The sequence below is a fragment of the Strix uralensis genome, chromosome 1, assembly GCF_047716275.1.
Source record: "Strix uralensis isolate ZFMK-TIS-50842 chromosome 1, bStrUra1, whole genome shotgun sequence".
NCBI classification, from domain to species: Eukaryota; Metazoa; Chordata; class Aves; order Strigiformes; family Strigidae; genus Strix; species Strix uralensis.
Window position 1 is genome coordinate 69,814,844 of NC_133972.1, and position 24,200 is coordinate 69,839,043.

General features: G+C 37.6%; 1 protein-coding gene across 3 annotated transcripts in view; it reads right to left on the reverse strand.

Annotated features, from left to right (window-relative positions):
* SLC9A3 (solute carrier family 9 member A3) overlaps positions 1-24,200 on the reverse strand; it is a 60,737-nt gene that overhangs the window by 10,599 nt on the left and 25,938 nt on the right. For all 3 annotated transcript variants that reach the window (XM_074870020.1, XM_074870039.1, XM_074870030.1), the window contains exons 2-13: positions 23,435-23,737; positions 16,397-16,557; positions 14,374-14,452; positions 13,380-13,557; positions 12,292-12,512; positions 10,142-10,344; positions 9,275-9,364; positions 7,374-7,444; positions 5,114-5,243; positions 1,775-1,890; positions 1,013-1,142; positions 303-479 (exon numbers count right to left, since the gene is read on the reverse strand). In XM_074870020.1, coding sequence (XP_074726121.1) covers positions 303-479; positions 1,013-1,142; positions 1,775-1,890; positions 5,114-5,243; positions 7,374-7,444; positions 9,275-9,364; positions 10,142-10,344; positions 12,292-12,512; positions 13,380-13,557; positions 14,374-14,452; positions 16,397-16,557; positions 23,435-23,737 — 1,859 coding nt within the window. The remainder of the gene's footprint in view (positions 1-302; positions 480-1,012; positions 1,143-1,774; positions 1,891-5,113; positions 5,244-7,373; positions 7,445-9,274; positions 9,365-10,141; positions 10,345-12,291; positions 12,513-13,379; positions 13,558-14,373; positions 14,453-16,396; positions 16,558-23,434; positions 23,738-24,200) is intronic.

Here is a 24,200-nt window from a genome sequence, read left to right on the forward strand (position 1 = left end):
CTAACCTGCAATATCTTCCCACAGTGTGGTAGCCTGGCTCAAGGTCTGTTGTTTTTCAAGTGATCAAAAATCTCTCACCCAGAGGTAAGGTCCCAAAGCATAGAGAAAAGCAGCATGTGAGAAGATGCCCCTTGAGTTATCTTATAGTTTAATCTCTTCTTGCTTAGGCCCTTAAGTTCATGAAGTTCTATAGGACAGAGATAAATGCAGGACATAGGACCCTTCAGAGTTCTCCCTGCCCTCCCCACCTCTTTAGTTTGTATAATAGGTGGTTACATCTGGGTCCTTTGAAAGTATTTTACCCTTTTTTGGCCCCGGTCTCGCTTGTGGATTTTATTGAGCTTCTTGGAATGGTTTATTCCTAGTTTGGTACTCTTGAAAGATTCTAAGCGCTTCCTCATTGTCCTATGGAAGATCTCCTTGTCTTGTTTCTCATCTTCATTGTGCATGATCTCATGTCGACTGTACGGGTGCTTGTGCTGTGGCCAGGAAGGGAAGACAATATTAATTTATTTAGAAATACAGCTGGAAGCACTGAATCAATGCATTCAGTCAGTGTCATGCAAATGTAGACAACTCCATAAAAAAGAATTAATCAAAGACTAATCTGACAGCATTAATGAAACTCCTATTTTTCTTTCTCTTTCTTCACCATGAAACAGGTGTATGTCCAGGAATTTTAAGTACGTAAGAGTGACTGTCATTCAAAGTAAGCCTCTCGCTATAAGTGTCTGAATCACTTCAGCTGACACACTCTTGTTTAATCCTGCTTCAGAACCCCTATTGGACCCAGTTCTGCATTCCACTGGCCTTACGGAAATCAAAGGCACTAATTCTGTTAAAGAGGTAAATTCATAAATGAGAAAGAATGTAGACAAAAAGCCTATCTTCCTCAAGGGTGTAGTTTTTGCAGATGGGTTCTTTCCTTTTGAGTTTCACTCCCAAAGTTTGGTCCCTAATATCTCCTAGTTTTAGATTGGAAAACAGTCCAATGCTAGCCTTGTGCTCTCACCTCCTGCCTGGGTTTATACAGGTACTGTTGTAGGGTGTGATGAGCGACTGTGTCTTCTGTGTCCCGGATGCTTTTCCTCCTCTGCTCTAAAGCTTGCATGTCAAGGCAAACTGGTCCAGCTTTTTCTCTCCTGAAGGAGAGTATATTATACAAACATCAGTTTTAAAAATCAGTCATTGCCGAAGAGGAATTAAAAACAGGAAAATGGGGAACAAGAGGAAGAAATGAAGATGAAGTTTAAAAAATAAAAAAAAAAGGAAAGGTCAAAATAAGCTAAATGAAAATGAGTGATTAAATACCTAATGGGAAATGTGAAAAGATTATTGGTTTTTGTCTTTCAGGTGGGTGTAGCATTCATTTCTCTGTTTACACGACACAGAGTCTGTTCAGTGAAAGTATCATGAAAGAGTTAAGGAAGGAGCAATTCTTTTTCCTTTACTTTTTCTGGAGCAGACACAGAAATGACATTTAGCCCTGTCTATAGCAGTTGGTGAACAAAAGGCACATGAGTTGTTTCATGTGGATGTCTGTTTCATCTTACCAGCCTTTACTGCAAAAATTTGTTTGAGTGTAAAATGCAACAATATAACTGTATTTATACCTATTTTATGTGGGAGAGAAGATTAACTGAAGTTCAAAAAGTAGTGAATGAAGTCCCTGTAACTTGCATTTTTCAAAATTTGTAGCACTGTTTCCTTTTCCCCACATATAACATTAAAAACCCCACAAAACCCCACCCCCCAATCAGTCCACGTTACTTACAGTAAATAAGAGACAGAGCTTTCCACCATACTTGGGCGTGGTGTGTTGAAATCCACATTTACCATGTTGTCTGTACTTGGAGAACGTATAAATGCCAAGGAACCTCTACGCTCTCCCTGGCCACAGAAGGAAACAAGACATATTACAGCTGTAAACACCTAGGGCAAATGTGTATCAGAAAAGGCGGATAATTTGTGAGGCAGCTGTATGCAAATGACACAAGAAGCAGTGTAGAAGTTGTATTTAGGTAACGAATACAAACCATTTTTTGGTTTTACGGTTTCTTTATGTTGAGTGATGTTATACCAATGAACAAAGCTAGGAGAAAAAATATTCCACTCTTGTAAATTGATTTTAAGGAGGTGAGTGACTTCTTAGGCCTCAATCTATTTGCAAATTATACCCTTGCACTTTTTCAGTCTAACTCTTTTCTCTTCACAGACCCTTTCAGGAATGGACTTTTTACTTTGTACCACATTGCAAATCAAGTACATAGGGATATCTATGCAGATTTTTATGACTCAACACATTACTGGCCTAACAGTAGCATTTTCAAAGATACAACACTAAGTTTTCTGTTCTCTACCAGACTGGAAGCATCAAATGTTAAGTGGTGATAGAAGTCTGAAAGACTATTTGAAGGAGGTTACAGCATGAAGAGATGAGATATCGAAGAGATGAGATTTGCCTTCAGTTCTAAAACTAGTGTAACAGAAGTGAATTGCTGGAAAAACTCAGATTTATGTCTTCACAGTTTTCCCTACTGCTTGCATAATTGTTTAGGTGAAAGGTAGCTATTGAGCGACATCGTGGTTACATAGGCTGAACCCATCAATGGTTTTGAATTACAACAGAGAGAAATCACATAGCAGGTCTCTACACTTCAAACTGTAATAAAGAATACATCAAGAAAAAACATCTCCCTTGAGGAATATTGAAAGAGAGTTTATTTACATTTCTCCAACTTTAACTGTATTGTGTTCCCTTTACATTTTTATATTCATAGAAAAAATCAAACAAATGTTTTCTTTTACTGTGGTAGCCCACATACATGTTACAGGAGTATGTGTTGGATCAGGTCTATTACATTAAGAAGTACACTCTGGCCTCTGCAGGCAGAAAACTTAAAAGAAAAACAGTAAATTTGGGGTCAGCATCATCCTATCCATTTTCTTAAGTGCGTCTGACTTTCTTTTCAAATCAAGGTTAATGTTTCATACATACATCATACCATATCAGTGGAGGAATTTTAGACAGAAGAAGTTACAAACTGTAAGTATTTTAAGTCACTTCTGTTCCCTTGTCTGGATTATTTTCATTTTGCCTGGCTTATGCTCTCCCCTCTCAACTGTAAGGAATTTATTTAGGTTCGGATTGAACTCTCTCAAGCTCTTGTTTATTGTACAGATGCAGCATAACAGCAGAGCTGAAAAAAAAAATTATAAAATAGTTTTAAATGCCTCAGTTTCTTGCAAGTGAGAAGAGAGTGAGTAGCTGGGGAAGGCAGATCTTTACTCCTTCTGGAAGAAATGCCTTCAATTTCAATGTCAGTTTGTAATTCACAGATATTTGGCTCAAAGACATATTTCAGAAGTGAAGGAAAAGTTGTTAAAGCAGTGTATCACTGAAGCAAATGTTAATGTGAGAAAGGTAGAATGACTTTAGTATTCACAACTCATGACTAGTCAGGCATATTAATATAACTAATCTCCACTGGGAGAAACCATGTTGCCAATCTTTTGTAGAACCTGGAGAATTTTTAATTTCTCTGTCTGTTATTATCAGATAATAGACATTTGCCAATAGACTGTCTGCAAGACACAATATACACAAATAATATTTGGACTAGGGTAGCAAAAGTCAGTTTCGTTGTGTTGTAAACTATACTAAGGTATAATGAAAAAGCTAACTCTCCCATAAAATTAGTATTCTAACTTAATCTGATGTTACTATATAGGATTCAAGACATTATTGGGTAAAGATTCTGGGGCTAAAACTGCATGGCTTAGTGATCTGCAGAGCCCTTTGCATCTGTTAAAGAGAAAAAATACTGTAATGAATCTACTGAACAGTCAGCAGTGAATCTGAACATGAATCTCATGCTCATCAACATCAAAGTTATTATCTAACTTTCTTCCTCTGAGGTGTAACCCAGAAAGCACCACAAGAAAGAAAATTAGTTCTTGAGCTCAAATGGTCTGAAAACTGAGTGGATAATTTACAAAATCTCTAAAGCAAGTATTATCTTGTGAACCACTCCCTATTTTTCACACTAACATAATTTCTGAATTTAATCTTATTTTCTGAATTCAGTCTTTGAAATTCCACATTTCACTGGAAGAAGTCTTCTGGCTATAGCTCATTTTCAAAAAAAGAAAAGAGATTAGTAGTAGTAGTAGTATCAGTTGTAGTAATAGTGTTTGTTTTAATTAAAGGAATTAACTAGTATGTCACCTAGCTGTGACAATGAGTTCACTTGGAGATCACGGGCTTAGATAATCACTTCAAAGATCACCGCTTAAAATATTCCATTTAAAAATATCCTCTACACTGTATGAATACTGCACATTTGTGGTGATTTGAACTAAGGTGGCCAGTTTCATACTGAAGAAGATTAGGAGTTTTTACACAATCTATTAACATTGCTCCAGTCTGGGAATGGTACTCCTGCAGAAGTCCAATAACTTTCTTCCATTCTGTAACTTTAAAAATTTCTCCCGTTGCAAGACTTAAGTTTCTCTAACTTCACAATTCTGTGATTCTGTAGTATCACTTTAACCCTAATTTTTGACGTGTGGATGTTATGATTCCATTGAATTAAAGTTACCCTTCCCAATTTTTTTGTATTACTGTGATCTGGCAAAATTAGATTATAGCAGTCCACTACTTTGGTCGTATATCCACACCATTTGGAAGTGAGCTTCTTCAAATCAGAGTTACCATCACAGAGAACCACTGTTCTGCAGGAGCCAGACTCTGTTGACACATTTAGAAAGACAGTAGATTGCCTGATTCCTTTGAATTACAGTATTTTTTCATGCAATTAATATAGAAACAAAGTTATTCCGTAAAATCCAACAGAAAAGTACACTGACATAAGTACAATATACTCGTACTTGGGGATCAGGAATAATACCAAGAACTACAGCCACTCAAACAGGTGATATTGAGACTCAAAACACATTTAGAAAAAAAAAAAAAGCAGAGTAGAAATTAAAGTAGTTTTCTTTTAGACATCTCCTGCAATATAGCAAGTTTCATATAAATTAAAAAACAAAAAACAAAACCAAAACAAAATTCAAATGATGCTATAATATGTCAACAAGTGTTCATAAGTACCTCAGCCACATAGCTAATTGCATCCTTCAAGTTGAGTTCATGGAAAACATTAAGGATCTGGTCTCTTGATTTTTGAGCAGACCTTCTCATCAGTACTTTACTGAGGAATTTCCTATCAAAATTGGACCACCTGATAATTTAAACAAACTGTGTTAATGGCAACAAGCAATTTTAGTTTCACAGCATTTTTAGTTTGGCATATAGGATATTTTTGTGAGCTAAGCACTTTTTAAAAAATGGTGAACATAGCAATGTGAGGGATTTATGTTTTGCAGCTTTTCAATTAGCATTTAAAGAAAGTTAAGGAAAAGCCTGCTACAGAGTTATGCAGCTGTCACAAAGCATTAATAGGTTCACTTACCAAACACTACTACAACAGAAAGAGTGCTATTATTACAGTATCCCATTTCAGAGTTACTAGGACATTTTATACTTGGGGAGATCATGCTACCTTATTTTTCCACTTCTGATTACGCAGTTATACTTAATAGCTTCATTCTAAAAGTTTAATTTGCTTTCCTCCTTTGGAAGGGAATCTGCTTTTCCCCAGCTGTACTGGAGGACAGCCAGCCTAGAAAATCAGATCACAACAGTGCCCTTCCAAAAACACTTACAGAGGGCCTTATTCATGCCACTTATGTACTCTAGGGGATAGAATTTATGTGTATTTTCTGTAATTCACACTTCCTAGCCTGTCTGATAGTAGGATACCTTCCATTTCATATTTAAGCTCCAGAAGATAAAGGCTGCTTTACCTTTCATCTACCTTCCTCAAGATTTTCTCTAAAGCACATGAGGCAACTCTGGAGACTACTATTCAAAGCGATTCTATCCATCTTGCCCAATGGCTATTTTGAGTTTACAACTTTTTATTCAGACAGCTGAAACCTTTTTGTTAAACATTATTCATAGAATTGGTAACTATGCCTCTTCTCTAGCCAGAACATCTGACAAGCAGTCTCTAATTCAGGCTGCCACACCTGAGCACATCGATGAGGATGCCAGGGACTGCCAAATCTTTGAGAAAGCAGCACTTTCATGTACATATAGTCCAAAAGAAGAAGACTTAAGGTAGTCTTATTCAAAATACCTTAGTCATCAAGCCACGCACCCGTGAATTTACATTAAGCTACTTCTTCTCTTGTACTCAGGGAGATTACTTTCTGACATCTAGGAAGTCAAACTCTACTCTGCCACTTTAAAAATATTTAGCTTCATCTTCAAGACAGTATTTCAAAACTGGGGGTGTATTTCCCTGCATTATACCCTGCTGAAATTCATTCCCAAAAACTAGACTAAAAATTTAGACCAAAAGAAAGAGGATGTTCTATTTGGGATGCCAGAAAATTCTTCACTGCATAAATGAACAAAGAGCAAAAGGAAAGGAAGGAGACTGTCCCTATACCTGGGTACAGACAGGTGAGCAATTCTGCTTGAGCTCAAATATAATCTAGCTCCAGCCTAGGAGCTGTATAGTTATATGAGCATAATGCTAAACCTCAGCTAATGTACTCAGCTTCTTAGCAAGGGGTAGGGGAGTGCTCTGCAGAAAGCTAACACAACCACATTGGATTGGAATTTGGATTGGAATTGACATGAGTTAGCAAGACATTAGCAGGTCGGAAGCATGACTTTCTGAACCTGTGAAATGACATAACTCCAGGGAGAGAACTGCCTGACCTTAAATAACATTCTTAAAGATGTTCAGATTTAATGTCTTTTTCTCCCATTCATTCATCTAGATTATGGAAGTCTGACCATCACAATGTAAGTCTTCATGCGTACTTTAAAGAAAATGGTGTCTGTATCTTTCAGCTGAGTAATTTTTGCTTCTCTCAAGATTACCGCTGAACACAACCTTTGTATAAATAGGATAAGCAACTAGCACAGTCATGGCTGAGTTTTTTTAGTATCTCCACACATGAATAATGTTCATGAAATGGAGTATTACATTAACATTTTAGGTTAATTCTTGAGCAAATAGCCAGTTCTCAAATCTTGAGAGAAGCTGATCCCTGGATGTGAACTGAGGCATTTGCAAAGGCCTAATCTGAGCTGTGGAAGAAAAAGAAGATTCAAGTTGTAGGGGAGAAAAATAAACTATTTTTACATTTGCTATATTTCCAGTACTTTCAGTATATAGGCTTTTAAACTACATTTGACATCCTTGTTGTCCCTAAACTCACAGGCTTAAACAGTCATAATTCACATGTAAGATTTCCTAGCAGTATTTCAACATTACAAGTTAGTTACTACTTACTTGTCTCTCAGATAATTATGTCCTATTTGTCCAGAAATATCTTCTATAGCAGAAAGAATGTGATCAAAGGCCTAGGAAAGTGAAAGTGGAATTAATACCTTTATAGAAATGAAAGGTGTCATTAGAAAATAGCTCAATTTATGTCAGGTTAGACCAGGTGACTATGTAGAAAAATTTTATTGCTGCTAAGCAGAATTTTTTCCCATAATACTAACTACTATATGCTTTTCTTCAAAGGTCCTGAGCTCTCTAACCAGTTCTCTACAAATTCACTAACTATTCTTGAATTACAAGGGTCTCAGCAAGAAGGTACTTAAGGTCTCTTTTTAACATTCAATTTTAAGACTCTCTTTATTGACTCACCATCTCCATTTCTGCCCTATGAACATCAGTCACTATTAGTATCGGTGATTAAATCAGTTGAAAAATTTCTCTAGTGTTTCCTCTTAGACATGTCAGGAATCCATACTTCCCTCACAGTAGAAGTAGGCACCATTCTTTTGATATCTAGGGCAAAATCCCATGCTGGGTATATTAGACAGCTGATAGAGATTCTGAAGTTTATAACTCTTGATTCAAACCAAGGCAGCTGCAGGTGGAATTTGGTCTTTTTCTGTATATGGTTGTTAGCATTTCACTCTGAACATTGGAGTGATTACTGCAGAATATACAGCATACTGTGTTTAGAACAACATGGGTGATATGGATCATTCCTGAATATAATATTAATTACTGCCTCAGGAGATATCTGACATGGAGGTGGAGAAAATGGTATCATAAATAAGTTGTCTCCCTCCTTCTCCCTAAGAACAGAGAGTGCTCCCTCTCTCTGAAGTCTGCAATTTATACCGTTCTAGGAGCACTGTGCCTCCTGACACAATATCTGCTAGAATATTCTAGGAAGTGGTGAATTAGTACATACAACTTTACAAAGTGTTAGGATTAACATTACTGCTTAACCTACACTACTAACTGACATGTAAGGGTATATCCCATAAATATAGACAGACTGTATTTCTTCACCTGGGGGAAGAATCCTGATTTTCAAATAGTAAAATATTTCAACAGAAATAGAAATTTTAATTGCTGGATAACAAAAGCATAATGTATTTACTCAGTAGTCTGTAAAAGAATTCCTCAGAAGCAAACCCTGTCCATCACTTAAGTTGTTAATTCACTTCAGGTAACCTCCAATGTGAAAACAGACAAAATTAGAAGGTCGTACAAGAATGTGTTAAAATACTCAATGCAGGATAGCTGTGTAAATCCGAAAAGTTTATGAATTAAAGGCCATGAAAGATATCTTATAGTCTTCTATCCTTTAACCTATTGTATTGAAAACATATGTTTTCTTTTACTGAATAAAAACTTATGTGAAAATGAATTGGAAGAGATCATGTTTCAAAATCTTTTAAAAGATTAAAGAAATGCAGGCACACACAGCATTCACACTGAACTAAGACTAATACCATTAATCTGGAATTTCAGTATATAATTAACATCTGCACTGGGCAGCAGACTACCTTTCCATGCGAGCTACAGAGTCTGCTTTCATGTTTTCCATAATATTTAAGAAAGAAAAATAAATTTACTTCCACAACTTCTGCCTTACCAATCTTCAAACAAATGTCCTCCTCTTTTAGATGAAGAGAAAGAAGCATATTCCAGCCGTGCTGTTTCCCCAGTACTATCAACCCCATTAAATTCTCAAGTGAAAGACCAGAACCTTCAGTTGAGTACCCCATCACAGGACTCAAGTCAAAGACAAATTACAGATAACTTTTGAAATGTTTGAAGGATTTTGCACTTGAAATTTGATTCTCCCCTATCTTCCAAAAAGAAATTTTCTCTAATATGTTTTTTTCTCTTAAGCACCATAGTTTTGTTTAAAAATATCTTACTCTGCCATGAAGTTTCTCATTCAGTTTTGGTTCTCTGTGTTCAGTTTTCTTCACTTTCAGCCACTGTACCAAAGGCTTTATAGTCAGTCCCTAAAGATTGAAACATTATAATAAATACACAGGAATATATCTTAGACTATCCTCCAGCTGGACATTGTTAAAGAGAAATAGAGCATTTTTGTGTGTTATATGGTGGTTCTCATACTTCCTCTGTCCCCTTTAGAAGATAAAATAATCCAGTACCCTCAGCTCTTGTTACAAAGCTTTGAAAAGACACCAACCACTGGGAAAATATATCTTCTATAAGAAAAATATGGTAGTGTTTCCTGTACCATTGAATGTGGTATTTTCTGCACATATCGGGACTTTGTGACCACAATTAAACTTTCTATAATAAATTATTCACTGACCTATCTCCATTTAAATTAATGTGTTTTTTTCATTCAGAAAGTGCTATTTTGTTTGTATGATAAATACTTTCTTGTCCCACTGCTTACTGTTATATTTTAAAACAAGGACTTAGGCTCAGGTAGATCAACTTAATGACTGTATTTGCCCATATAAAGGACTGTTCCCTATAGTTATTCACATGAGGTGAAGGATGTTTAATCAGATATTAACTTGAGCACTATTAATACCAAGCAGCTAAGACTGAACATTTTTTAGCACAGAGGAAATTGTGTTTTGTCCCTTGTGGTGTCATATGAAAACATAAAATAGGATCTTTGTTACTAAAATTACAAATTCAATTATGCTTTCAGTTCAGTGAAACAATATGCAACCTTCAGCTGAGAACTGCTTTAAGCGTTTGGTACTTTTGGGGGACTCCTTCTCCTTGCAAGAAGCATGCTTAGGAAGTTGAATTACCTGGAAAATAACAGTAAAAAATACAACAATGATAGTTGTGCTGACAAACAGGTTTTTCTCATGCACTTTGTCCTTATCCAGAAGTGCAACCAGAGCAAAAGCAACTGCTCCACGTAGTCCACCATATGACATCACCACCTGGTCTATTATCTCCAGCTGGACCATTCTGTAGTGGTTAAGAATCCATGTCTGTAAAACTACACCTAGAAAAAAGAAATGCCAACATGTCTAGAAACATCCTCATGAAACATCAATATCCCAACCATGTGTAACAGAAATGGTACCACCAGTCTGCTTTCATAACAAATTCTCCACACCATCTACTTTTCCCACTGTATTGCTACACTGCCAAGGAGGGCAGGCCTGCATGGTACCTTTCCCTTTACATTTAGCCAAAGGAATCCAATGAAGCTTCTTCTGTGAGACAGCAGCTCTGCTGAGAGTGCTGCCCTCTGGCATAGGCAGTACAGGTGAAATTCTGCTGTGTGCTGACCTTTGAAATTTGCAGTTGAGAAAGAGCAGAATTTCTAGCACCATAGTCAGTGATATGCACAGGTTCTTTCAACAGAAAGAGAAAAGGGTTGAAACAATGTTGGTTTAGGGAATAAATGTGGTACTCTTTACAAGTCACTAAAAATTATATTTATGTCATTGTTTTATGGAGGGTTGTGCAGTTATGCTAACACTGTCTTCAGGCCTACAGTTTAGATGATGCCTGCTGTAGACCTAAAGCTCTAGAAATCACAACATCTCCCAGAGCTCCCACCATGCAGAAGGAAAACAGCTTCACTGCTCCTGAGAATGGCACAGCATGTGTGTCCCACTGCACCAGGCCAGGACTATTAGCCAGTGCAAAAGAGTTCTTTTTAGAGAACTTTGAACTTGTGCTAAGGGAAGTGTCTTGTGTATATCACTGCAAGCAAGACCTCTGGTGGAGGGGACCTTGAAAACGAATTCATGCCACCAACCTGACTCCTCCAAGGGTATGAGAGCTGCAATTATGTAAGGCCCAATATTATCAGGTCTTTAGTAATTTATCAGTGTTTAAGCTCAATTACTTTAATGGATGCATATTGTTATTGCTGAATATCTACTATTTATTGATCAAACTTATTACAGGATTGTTAACCACTCATTCCAGGAATAAAAGTGACAACTGAAAACTTGTTTAAACACTTCATGCACATCAGCGATTACTGAGAGGTGGCTAAATGAACAATGGCTACAGACTGTTTAGAAAGGACATGGAGCTAGGCCCTTCATTCAGCCCAGGAATCTCTAGACAGAATAATACAGTGTCTAGGAAAACTGCCAGCCAGATAGATGCATTACCTTTTATTTGAATTTAATTCAAGACAAACAGGTAAATAAACACATTTAATTTATTCCCAGATGTAAGTACATACACCAAATCACTATGTGTGTTACTCTCTAGAAGTATTTCAATCTATGCCTTTTTTTCAATTTTAGCCCCTCTGCTATTTCACAAAACAGTTAAATAGTAGAACTACATAGTTGGGCAAATCATCATTGGTATTTTGAAATGTTTGCAAACGTATAAGCCCAGTAAATTGACAGTAGGTAATCCCTACTTGCCACAATCTTATTTACTCAGTTTTTCACCAGTCCCTGAGAATTATTTCTTAAGCCAGTGAACCTGCAGTGTAATTATGTACGGTCTTACATCACTGTGTGTCTCAAACCTGAAGTCAACCATAAAATTAGCTTAAGACAATCTCTTTATTACCAAATTGAAAGAGCTGAAGGAAAGAGGTGGCTGACAGGACTCACATCTTTTGTTAGGATAAAAGCTAAAGAACAAAGTCCATTTCTCTGGGAGATTTTCCCAATACCATGTGCTGGGTCTACAAATGTTAGCCACTGCATGATTCATGTTAACTGCTGGGCTAGTCATATCCTCACATGTCATCAAAAGTGAAATCCTACTATATTTTCACATATGATAAAGCTTACTGTAGAGATCTGCCCTCCTACCCCAAAACCAACCATAAATTCAACCATAAACCATAAATTGAATATTTTAAAATGAACAAGTCTAAAACTCGAAATTCTGTTTTGGTTTTTTTTAGAAGAATATGTGATTGCATTAACAATACAATGCAAGGACAGGAAGAAGAGCATTCCCTTACCAATTACTCTATATACTGAGATGAAGAGCAGAGTCAACAGAATAAAAGCTGTATTCCAAGTCCAGATGTCTGGATTTACAGCTGAAATTCCCAGAAACATGAAGATAATAGTTTCTGCTCCACTGGCCATCATTTTCATGGTATATCTGACAGTTGTAGAAGATTGTTCAGATATGTTAGCCTTGACATATTTCTGACAGCAGATGCCACAGAAAGTTATCCTAGAAAAAAAAAAGCAGCAATTGTTCAGAAAATATTTGTTGTGACATTTAATATTATTTCCATCTGTCTGTCACATAGTGATAAAAACCCACCACTAATTCCTAAGAAAAAATACACTCAGGAGCCATTGTGGAGTCTAATTGAGGTAAAAAGCATATCTCAAACATTCATCCTGAGGTGACCCCAAGATGTCTGAAGACAGCATTTCATTAGATAGTTACAGACCTTAATTGTCTTCAGGTTACCATACAGCTTTACATGCAAAAATTTAAATCAAGTTTACATTAGCCATAAACTAATGATCTGTTGGCAGTAAGATTTTCAGATCTTGAATATACTCACTGTAGCATCTACAAACATAACAAGTAAAACTGAGGAGAAAGGTATGCCAGGAATCAATGGATACTAAAAGAAGAAAGACCACAGAGCTACTCAAACCAAAACAGGCAAGATTTAAGCAAACCTTAACAGGCCAGTCAAGACAGTGAGAGCAGCAAATAATAGATATACACATGATGCCTTAGAAAAATATTGTTTTAATTACAAATAATAAGGAAAGATGTCAATACAAATGGACAACTGTTAGTTATTAATCACAAAGAGGAAAGAATCAAGTCTGTATTTTGCAAAGGAAGTTCTCGTGTTGCACAGCAGATACTGGGAAACTTGCATTCCTTTTCAAGGCAGAATGACAGTATTTGCAAACTATAATCTACTGCAGTGTGAAGATATTAATATTCCGCATAAGCTTCATGAGTGTCATATTCTATATTTGTCCTATATAATTTAGGTCTTTCTTTTCAATGTTTTTAAAAACCATATTCCCTTCTCAGTCCCTTCACAGGCAATAATAAAAAGAGACTTACGCAAGGATAGCGGAAAGAGAAAGCATCTCTGCTGTGAGGTAGGACAGGTAGGATATGATGAACACAAATCCAGGTTCAATGATTCTCACATGCTTGGTGAAACGACTGACCAATGAGAGCAGAAATGCAAAGAAAATGCCAACCAGTGTCCCACCTAGGCTTACCACAAAGAATGACACTGAAAAACAAAACCAAACACAGTTTACACAGTAGAAATATAATGGTTTGAAATAGTTCTCTTCTACTGTATGGCCAGCAAATCAGAGAAAATTTTGGAGGACACATCAAAAATTATTACTAACATGCAACAACATGAATTACTTTTGAGCACTTCGTATGTGAATGCAGCATTCTGTAGAAAAAAACAAGGTTACTTTCTGTTAAGCCTCACAATTTTAGGCTTATTCAAAACCCACTACATTTCTTTGAACAATTTTTTCCCACGTTCTGTAAACAAATGCTTTTCCAAAACCGTATTATAGAATATACCAAAGTCACTGTTAAAATATTGATTCATAAGATAATGTAGTATCATGTCATGCTTGGAATGGGAAACAATAACTAAATTTTTAGTTAAATAACATTTCTTGATACTCACTGGCAAACATTACTTGATGGCAATCAGTGATAAGGAGTGAGAATGCCTACCTCAACTTTCCTGGAATGCAGGAAGAGCATAGGCTGAAAGTAAGGACATGTTATAAAATACAAAGAAAATATGTATAGCTGTCAAGTTTGGTGGTCTTAACAGCTGAACTCCACATCTGTGGAGCCTCTTCAGAAGAAAACAAATCTGATTAAGTTTCCCAAATATTCAGGAATATTCACTTATTTATTTTGTTAAGATATTTGTCTATGCCACAGGAGAGTGGGAATATGAGTGACAAGGGAAAGGGCTGAAAAATAACAGTTATTGATAGCATAATAATAATATTTTGTTTAAAATTCTGCATATGTACATCAGTGGTGTGATATGGAATTCAATTCTACGCACCTATGCCTTTGGCACATTCAGTCCCCGTCACACTATCTTGACCTATTGTAACAAAAGATTCAAACACGTTGTACAGCACCTGAAAAGAAAAGCAGACTAACTTAATATTTTTTCCTGAATTAAGCCTATTAAAGTAATCTCATTATGGGCCCCAACTTTATGATTTCTGAAATTATGTATGACTGAGGGAAATTCCGTGTGGAGGGAGATTTTGCAGATTTTTGAATTTTTCAGAATGGAAAGAGTGCAGTGGAACAAGAAGAAACAAAAAGTTTTAAAAGAACAACTTTCCATTTCTCATTTCAATATGATTCCTATCTATAAGAAGCACTGTTACATCTAGATGTGTTTTCTAAAGAACTTCTTCCTCTAAAATCCATGTATTTGGCAGATTTATTTAATTGCCTGTACAAAATAAATAAGATAATTATGCTAATAATAAGATACTGGATTGAAATAGGTTGAACATACATAAGTTGAACATAAAAGAGAATAAACTATAATAATTGTACTAAAGCTTTTAAAATAATTGACTAACAGTGATAGTGCTGAAAGTGAAGAATTCATCTTATCCATACCCCTGCCTAAGGAGGTTTGTGTGAGCATCATTCTTGACACATGCCTGTCTGATCTATTCTTAATTCCTCCAGTGATGGAGGAGAAATTTACTATGGCTTTCTCAGCTTTTCTTGTTGCAGCTAAGCTTGTTAATTCTTATATTTACCCCAGTCATGGCATACAGGTTGCTTTGTTCTGTAACAGTAGTCTTTTACATATTTACATTTAAAGAATGCTACATCATCCACTTTCTTCTGTCCTCCAGTCTTTCATTTTTCAAGGTAAGAACTCCAGTCGTTTCAAACTTTCTCATAGGTTATGCTTTCTGACTCTTGATTATGCTTAATCTTCTCTTCTGGATTTTCTTCAACAATCAGACTTTCTTTTATGTGTAGAGTGAGTGTTTGAATTCATTTCACAGTAACAAACACTCCTTTCCTTCCAAAAGCCAGTGATGTTGATACTTGAGTTCATCAAGGGTTTATTTTAGTATTTGTTTCTGGTAATACCCCAAAAGTACTAATGAGACTGATATCTAAAGGCAATTAGGTTTCTCTGGAGGCCCTAAATGGCATTTCCAAACTCATGTGAACAGTTAGGCTTCTGTCAGTGACCTTACAGTACCTTGCTGTCTTGGTTGCAAAAAAATAAGTCACTGAGTCTAACAGACCCTCCTTCGGAGTTACGCAGTAGCCGAAATAGGAGATGATCCAAGAAGCAAAGTGAAGCTCTATAAATCAGTTGCATAGAATCTTTCTGCCATAGGACTTCCTGGTCCCTGCCACTAGCACTGTACTACAAAACTACAGTATTTTTTTCTGTATTTTATTCTGAGAAAAATTTTGTGTGAAAAGTGTTTCAATCAAAATAAAAACATCAGTAGAAATTTGGGATTGTTTTAAGTCTATTAAGTTTTTCTTTTCTTTCTAAATGAAAAACCCAGAAATTAACGTTACCAAAAAAACCCAAACCAGACCAGAAACTTTCTAAAATGTCACACAATTTTTCCCAAATTGTCTCTTTGTTATATATCTGTTTGATAAACATCTGACTGAAGTAAAAGAGAGGGAACAAGCACTTTGGCAAGTATTATCTCTCTCACTGTCTATATATCTGAAGTGTGCATATAACTAATAATGGAACTAATTTCAGTAAGTTGTGAAAGCCTTACGTGAACAGCAAAGGCAAACAAAACATACACACCTGAAACGTCATTTTAAATGTTTTTATGCTCATCCAACCCAGAACTGTATATTTTTATGTGACTTACAGGCTCCAAATAGCTTTCATGCTCAAATCTTTGCAATACAGTGTTTGTAAGCAAGACAGAGAACACCATGAGCTATGCTACACTAGCCCATGAGTAGATACACACAGATGATACAGTATTTCATTTAAGGGGAAAATACACTTCAGAAGAAATGCTCTAGAGTTTGGGTGACTTTGAGACATCTAATTTACTTACCACAGTTACAGCATCATTCAGAAGCGATTCTCCAAAAACAATGATGAATAGAACTTCGTTGACATGAACTTCTTCAAACACTGCGAGAACAGCTACAGGATCCACAGCAGCAATTAAGCTGCCAAACAGGAGGAAGTCCAGCAGTCCAGTATTCAGGTGGCCTTCAAAACCAAAGCAAAGTATAAGCAGAGACAGCTTTGTATTATCTATAGTAATGACAGACTGTGATATTGCAGATAGTGCAAAATCCTTGAAAACAGGGATCCTAAGGCATCAACTGGAAGGTATGGTACAGAATCACAGAATGGTTTGGGTTGGAAGGGACCTTAAAGATCATCTAGTTCCAACCCCCCTGCCATGGGCAGGGACACCTTCCACTAGATCAGGTTGCTCAAAGCCCCATCCAACCTGGCCTTGGACACTTCCAGCTTCTCTGGGCAACCTGTTCCAGTGTCTCACCACCATCACAGTAAAGAGTTTCTTCCTTATAGCTAATCTAAATCTACCCTCTTCCAGTTTAAAACCATTACCTCTTGTCCTATCACTATACTCCCTGATAGAGTCCCTCCCCATCTCTCCTGTAGGCCCCCTTTAAGTACTGGAAGGCCACTATAAGGTCTCCCCAGAGCCTTCTCTTCTCTAGGCTGAACAACCCCAACTCTCTCAGCCTGTCCTCACAGGGGAGGTGCTTCAGCCCCCTGATCATCTTCATGGCCTCCTCTGGACCCACTCGAGCAGGTCCACGTCCTTCTGATGTCGGGTGCCCCAGAGCTGAACACAGTACTCCAGGTGGAGTCTCATGAGAGCAGAGTAGAGGGGGACAGTCACCTCCCTTGACTGCTGGTCACACTTCTCTTGATGCAGCCCAGAATGCAATTGGCTTTCTGGGCTGCGAGCGTACATTGCTGGGTCATAGTCAGTTTTCCATGCGCTAATACCCCCAAGTCCTTCTCCACAGGGCTGCTCTCAATCCACTCATCCCCCAGCCTGTATTTGTGTTTGAGATTGCCCAGACCCATGTCCAGGACCTTGCACTTGGCCTTGTTCAAGTTCGTGAGGTTTGCACAGGCCCACCTCTCAAGCCTGTTTAGGTCCCTCTGGATGGCACATCCCTTCCCTCCAGTGTGTCGACTGCACCACACAGCTTGGTGTCGTCAGCAAACTTGCTGAGGGTGCACTTGATCCCACTGTGCATGTCACCAACAAAGGTGTTAAACAGTGCCAGTCCCAGTACAGACCCCTGAGAAACACCACTCATCACCACTCTCCACTTGGGACACCAAGTTATTGACCACAACTCTTTGAGTGCGACCATCCAGACAATTCCTTATCCACTGAGTGGTCCATCCATCAAATCCAGGTCTCTCCAATTTAGAGACAAGGATGTCGTGCAGGACAGTGTCAAAAGCTCTGCACAAGTCCAGGTAGATGATGTCAGCTGCTCTTTCCTTATCCACCAACATTGTAACCCTGTTGTAGAAGTCCATCAAATTCATCAGGCACAATTTGCCCTTAGTGAAGCCATGTTGGCTGTCACCAAACACCTCCTTATTTTCCATGTGTCCTAGCAGAGTTTCCAGGAGGATCAGCTCTATGATCTTGCTGGGCACAGAGGTGAGACTTACTGGCCTGTAGTTCCCTGGGTCTTCTTTTCTTCTCTTTTTAAAAATGGGGATTATTTTCCTCTTTTCTAGTCATCAGGAACTTCATGGACTGCCACAACTTCTCAGATATAATGGATAGTGCTTAGCCATTTCATCCACTACTTCCCTCAGGACCCGTGGATGCATCCCATCAAGTCCCATGGACTTGTGCACCTTCAGGTTCCTTAGATGGTCTTGAACCTGATCTTCTCCTACAGCAGGAGGTTCTTCATTCTCCCAGTTCCCACCTTTGTCTTCTGCATCTTGGGCAGTGTTGGTGAAGACTGAAGCAACAAAGTCACTGAGTACCTCAGCCTTCTCCATATCTTGGGTAATCAGGTCTCCTGTTTCCTTCCAGAGAGGGCCCACATTTTCCCTAGTCTTCCTTTTATCACCTACTTTTATAACCTATTGTTTGGAAACTACTTAACAAGTTCTGCATTGTGTCAACTTGTATCCTACAAGGTTTGTTGAATCCAGCATTGGCCCATGTGGATCAAAGTTGATTCTGAGAGCAGTACAGTCCTGTTCTTGTGGTAAGGCACTTGAGATAAGTATTTCCAGATCTAAACTGGCTTTGTATTTGTGTGTGGTATGGGTTGTCTAACTTGAGTAAATTATCTCAGGGTAACAGAACTGACAAGATGGTAAAAAGAATATATCAGCACTCCTGAAATAAACATTCCAAAATACTTCATGCCGCAGGCCAAATTTGACTCTTGGTCACTAAGAACTGCTACAGTGGGGCTTAACTGCATTCAGTACAGTTAAACACCACTTGTGACCTCGTTATGCAAGTAGACATTCATTGATAGGTGTAGTTAAGCCACTTGTTCACAAATTATGATTCATGATGCCAATGCTAAATTGTCCACGAGTGGACCATAAAAATAGGTGAAGGACTAAAATGTACCTCAACATGTTTGTGTTGTAGCCCCTTAGAAATTTTGGCAATGATTTCAAAGGTTTTGGAACTACAAAACTCTGGTGACAAAGTAACCCTTTTTTTTTTTTTTTTTTTAAATCTTCTTTCAGTTATTAAGATTATTTTGATCAGTTATGCAAACAGACTGAGACAAGCATCAATATAATTTTAAAAGTAACAGAAAAGGAGGAGCCACAAATATCCCTTTGCTCAGCTTCCTAAATATCTTGCAAAATTTACCCTCTTTATGCAATCAGGAGTGGTATCCCAGTCATTTTTTCTGGGGAACAGATTTCTGAAAGGCTAGAGAACAGCAAAATTCCCTTTGTATTCATTAATGGATGGGGGAGGAAGCAAGGTTCATTAAGAGGTGATGAAGCCCAAAATTATATGAGGAAGAGCAAAGAAGGAATATATTGGGAGGTCATTCATTAGAACACAGTGCAGAGGCCCATGCCCCAAATTAATAGAAAGTTCTGTCAGGCATGATTTCTACAGATGAGGGAGAAATCCATCTGATTAAATGATTTGGAAGCATGAGTCAGACAATGACAGTCAGTAGCCTTAGCCTGTAGATCAATATTGCCTGTAAGGTACTTCCGGAACAACATCACAACTCCTCTACAAGAACTCTTACAAGATATATTTTCAAATCCAGAATGTTTAGTGCTTGGAAGGTAATTGAAACTGAAACTAGATTCCAAATATTTTGATACAAAATGGCGTGGGCATTTTTACTCAAGAGAAGGATGCTTACATGGGCAGCTAGAGACAGGAGTAGACAACACCCTTTTGTACACAATGGCCAGTAATCTGGGGGAGCTGCAGAAGTACATATTCTCTTAACTGCTGTCTGACAATCAGAGCATCTACAATGTTTTCCATAAAGTTTATAAGGGCCTTGGTAAGGCCCTGAAAACAGAAATTTATAGTTTGCACAGACCTGTAAGTACTTTATATTTTTGAAAAAATAAATAGTCTTGTTCACTCTTGGACATCTCAGGCTGTGAATGAGGACTAAATCTATCTGGTTTAGTGTGAGGGAGGGGTTGAAGCAGTGAGCTGAAGTCTGTGCCAAAAATTCTGAGAACAGCCTTGAACCTGAATCTAAGTAATGTTTCCATCAAATGTTGTCCTTCTCTGCCATGCTTAAGGAAGGAACAAGCCCAATGACAATAACTATCAGATATCAGGGTACAATAGAACGTAAGCTTTTAAAATAAATAGGCTCACTGAGACTGCTTATCTTTTTTATATGTTACCAATTATAATCATTGGTACATTCCTTGAAGACTTGCAAAGCTGGTAAGCAAATATTTATGGAAAGGTTAGGACACATCTATAATTCCTACAAAGCAGTGTCAAGAGGCATGGAGTTTCTAAATCAGACTTTTATTTAGACTAGTTATATTTCGAAGTGATACATGACCACTGCTTCCTCCAGCTCACCAGAGTCTGGAATGACTAGCTGCCAGCAGTGACACCTGAGCAAGGTAAGTTCGCTGAGCCCAGTCTAGACTTCTACGCATACTCAGCATGTTGTCACTATGACCTAGATTGTACATGAAAAACTTTTCTAAGCATCAGTCACAACCACAATTATTCCACAGAGAAGTTCTGCATGTGTTAGTTCTCCAGCAGATGATGAACAGTTAGGTGCAATCAGCCATGAAGATTTAGGGTTAGATATTTCTTCCGATTCTGCGAAAGCACGCTGGTATGGCTGTTAGTTAATAGACGAGGTGCTGATCTTTTAATTTCACGTCTAAAGAAGGATTTCTTTCTAATTATTACCTTCCCTTTTTCTTCTGCAAATTATACTATCTATAAGGATATTGAATGCAAACAAAGAGATGCTTTTATGTTTATTTATGTAGGAAATCTACGTAATCCAATTTGGATTATGCACTCTCATATTGATGGACAGTACTACAGGCTCATTCAATGTTAAAGTTGGAAGTAATTTGGTTTTAGTTCATCTCAGTCTGTAGTGGATATACATTCCTACATTTTAATACTACTTTTAGCATTATTCACTCCAATTGTAGAAAAAGTGGGTAGAAACAAAAATATGCCATAGAACTTCAACCAGAGGCTGCTATGAACTCTTCTAGAAATTGAGTAACTCACTGTTCTCCTATCCTCAGCAAGTAACAGCAAGGCTTTTCACAAAGTGTGGTGCTCAGATCTTGCTGACATCTTGGAGGTCAACACAATGTATTTAGTGGATTAGTAAGTATGTGTCATGTAGATATTTTAAAGTCCTACTTAGCTTTGCTGGAGAATGACATAGTTTGAATCAGGGACAGGCTTCTCTGGCCTTTTCCATAGCTGAAATTAGAACTCTAGTAGGTTATTATGTGTCTTGGTAGTAAAGACAGGTCCCCACAGTATAGCAATTAATGCTCATTCTAAACATTTAAATTCACCAGGCATGCCAGTTTATTGTTTGCCTTTCTTAACATCCCTATTTCTAGCTTGTATAGCTTTAGCTGCGACCTGTGGTGGGGGCTGATTCTCCTGTTTAAGCTCAGAGTTCTAGTATATACTGTCACCTAACTAAGTTTTGCATAATGATGAAGCAGAACATGTAGCTATCAAATCCAGCTTTTACAGTTAGTCAAGAATTGTTTATGGATTTGGAGGAGAGCAAGAGATAAATGGGTTTTTCACTTAAAATTTTTGTGAAAACACCTTTTCCGTTTCACATGTCATAAGGAGGTCAATTCTCTTCCTTTAATTATTTTTATCAACATATTCTTCAATGTAATTATCATTCATTATATTTCCCAGAACAGGATGTTAATAAAATATTTTTAGTCATATTTTTAAACTGTTCCAAGCAGCTTGGATATTAAAACAACAAATCCTTGTCCAATCTGTTTCAATAGCAATATCCCTTTGTCACCTTTTTTGATCCCGAAAACCTGTATTTAACTATAAATGTGAAATGGTGGATGCAGTACATTGTGCTTACAGGCTGAAAGCACATAAAACATCTTACCTACTTATAAAAGTCAATAGTGTCTGCATCTGAGCTATCACCTTTGTATCTTCTAAACAAAAACTGTTACTTACAAAATGTGAGTTTAGTAAAGTAAATATCTAAAATGTAAGCTAAATCTTTCATAGATGTCTGTATTACAAACTTCTGCAGTTACATAAGATGAATCTCATATGAACAAGTCTGTGGTCTAGTTTTTCCAGACTGGGATTTTCCAATAAGGACAACACAGGTTTCCCTTAAAATGGATGGAACAGATATCCCAATCTTATGCTCAGTTTCAAAGAACCCAGCCCCAAATTCTGCTATTTCCCTGTGCTGGACAATGGGAGCAGTTTTTGAAGCTGAAAAACTCTACTATGTTCTCTTCTGTAATAATCAGCTAATAGTTTAATTCTTCATCACAAAAATGGTCTCTGCAATATCTGCAACTTCTGACCTTTGAGGCACTCTTTTTATCTGGACTGAAAAGGAAATCTGTGGTAAATTTGGTAAATTGCTCTGAGTCGATTTCGCACCAGTGTGTTTAGAGAACAACCTCATGACTAGCTGTTGAGCCTTTCATACAACACAACGTACCCCTTGTGGTCTTGGAGCCGCTCACTCAGTCTAGGATCTCGGCACTGGTTGCCAAGAAGAGACTGGCAGAGTGCACAGGCACACCAGCACACTGTATATCTGTACTGCTCTCAGCAGCACTCAGATGTGGCCTGTAACGACCTTCTAAAACTCACTAACCTAAGAAAATTCTGTCCTAGAAGGGCTCCTGAGCTTCTTCAATAGAAACACTAAAAAAGCATAGATAAGATGCTTATTTCAAAACACATGCAATCCACATACAATGTAGATTATTTTTCTTCAGGAGGCAGTACATAGCTTACGTGCATGCCACACCTGCTGAGGAGGTTAAGAATTGCTGTTTTGTGCCTCTTCTACCAGCCCCATGACCTTATATTGTAGTATAATTAAAACAGAGTTCACCTTACATGTGCTACTTGGCTCTGTAAGTCTTCAGTTACAATTTCCAGCCTCAGAAGACAAAATAGAGGTGTCATGCATACATACCCACTCAGCAACCATTGCTTACTTAATATTAATGCTGACTGAAGGAAGACAGTTCCATTGCACAGTAACTTTGAAGGTTTCTATCACAGCAGAAAGAAATAAGCCCTTCAGAGTGTATTTTTGTCCAGGGGCCCATTAGCAGGATGAATCCTGAGCTTTATCCTGAGAGTGTATGCACACATTTAAAGCAGGATAATGAGAGACACAGCTTCAAGTCCCTTTCATGCTTGCTTCAGAGAAGATTTCTCAGATCATTCTTAAATTTGATAAAAATACTACAAATGGCTCCCATTAAAATTGGAATTTTCTGCTGAAAAGGGTTGTTAAGTTGTAAAGTATCACCCATCTAACAGCTGGCATACAGTAGCATTCACAATTGTGCCTCCACAGGTCAAACTTACCCATTATTCCTGTCAAATAGACACCATAGAGAGATAAACCGGTTGTGGCAGCATTCCAGACTGTCCCAATAACAGCATACAAAAGGATGGAACCAAGATTTCCAAAGAACAATCTATTTGGCATAAAATATCCAGCATCCAAAACAATGGGGGGCAGCAAGTAGAAGAAAAATACAGTTGGTGTAAGGGTGAAGGAGGCAATGTGATCTGCTGCCCATACAATGCCACCGAGGAGGAGACCAAGAACAATCAGCAGAGCACTCTCTGGAACCACCCGAGTGACTTTGTGGGACAAGTGGAAAACTGCAAGGAAAGAGAAAAAGTTTGTCAGAATTGGAATGGAGAAACAATTTGAGCAACAACTGTCATTAGCTTGCAATTCTGACTTCACAGACTTCCTGCTTTCATTGTTATTAAACCCAAAACATGCATGGAATGCATGGGATACAGACAATGTCAGAACACAGCCACTTATAAAATAAAATTAAAAGATTGATTTTCAGATTTTATCCAGAATATTTCAACTTATATGAAAACAATATTCCATGACATTTATTTCCTTTATTGAGTTATCTTCTCCATACAAAATCTGTCTAGGGAAAGGTGGTGTTCTGTGCAAAGCAGTAAATGCAAAACTGAAAAGAAATGGTAGAAGTGCTGGAAACGCATAACTTTATGGTTTATTTCTGTATCTAAAAATACGCATCTGACCTCCCAACATTTGAAAAACTCCCAACTTTAAAAATTATCCGTTTACTAGCAGGTT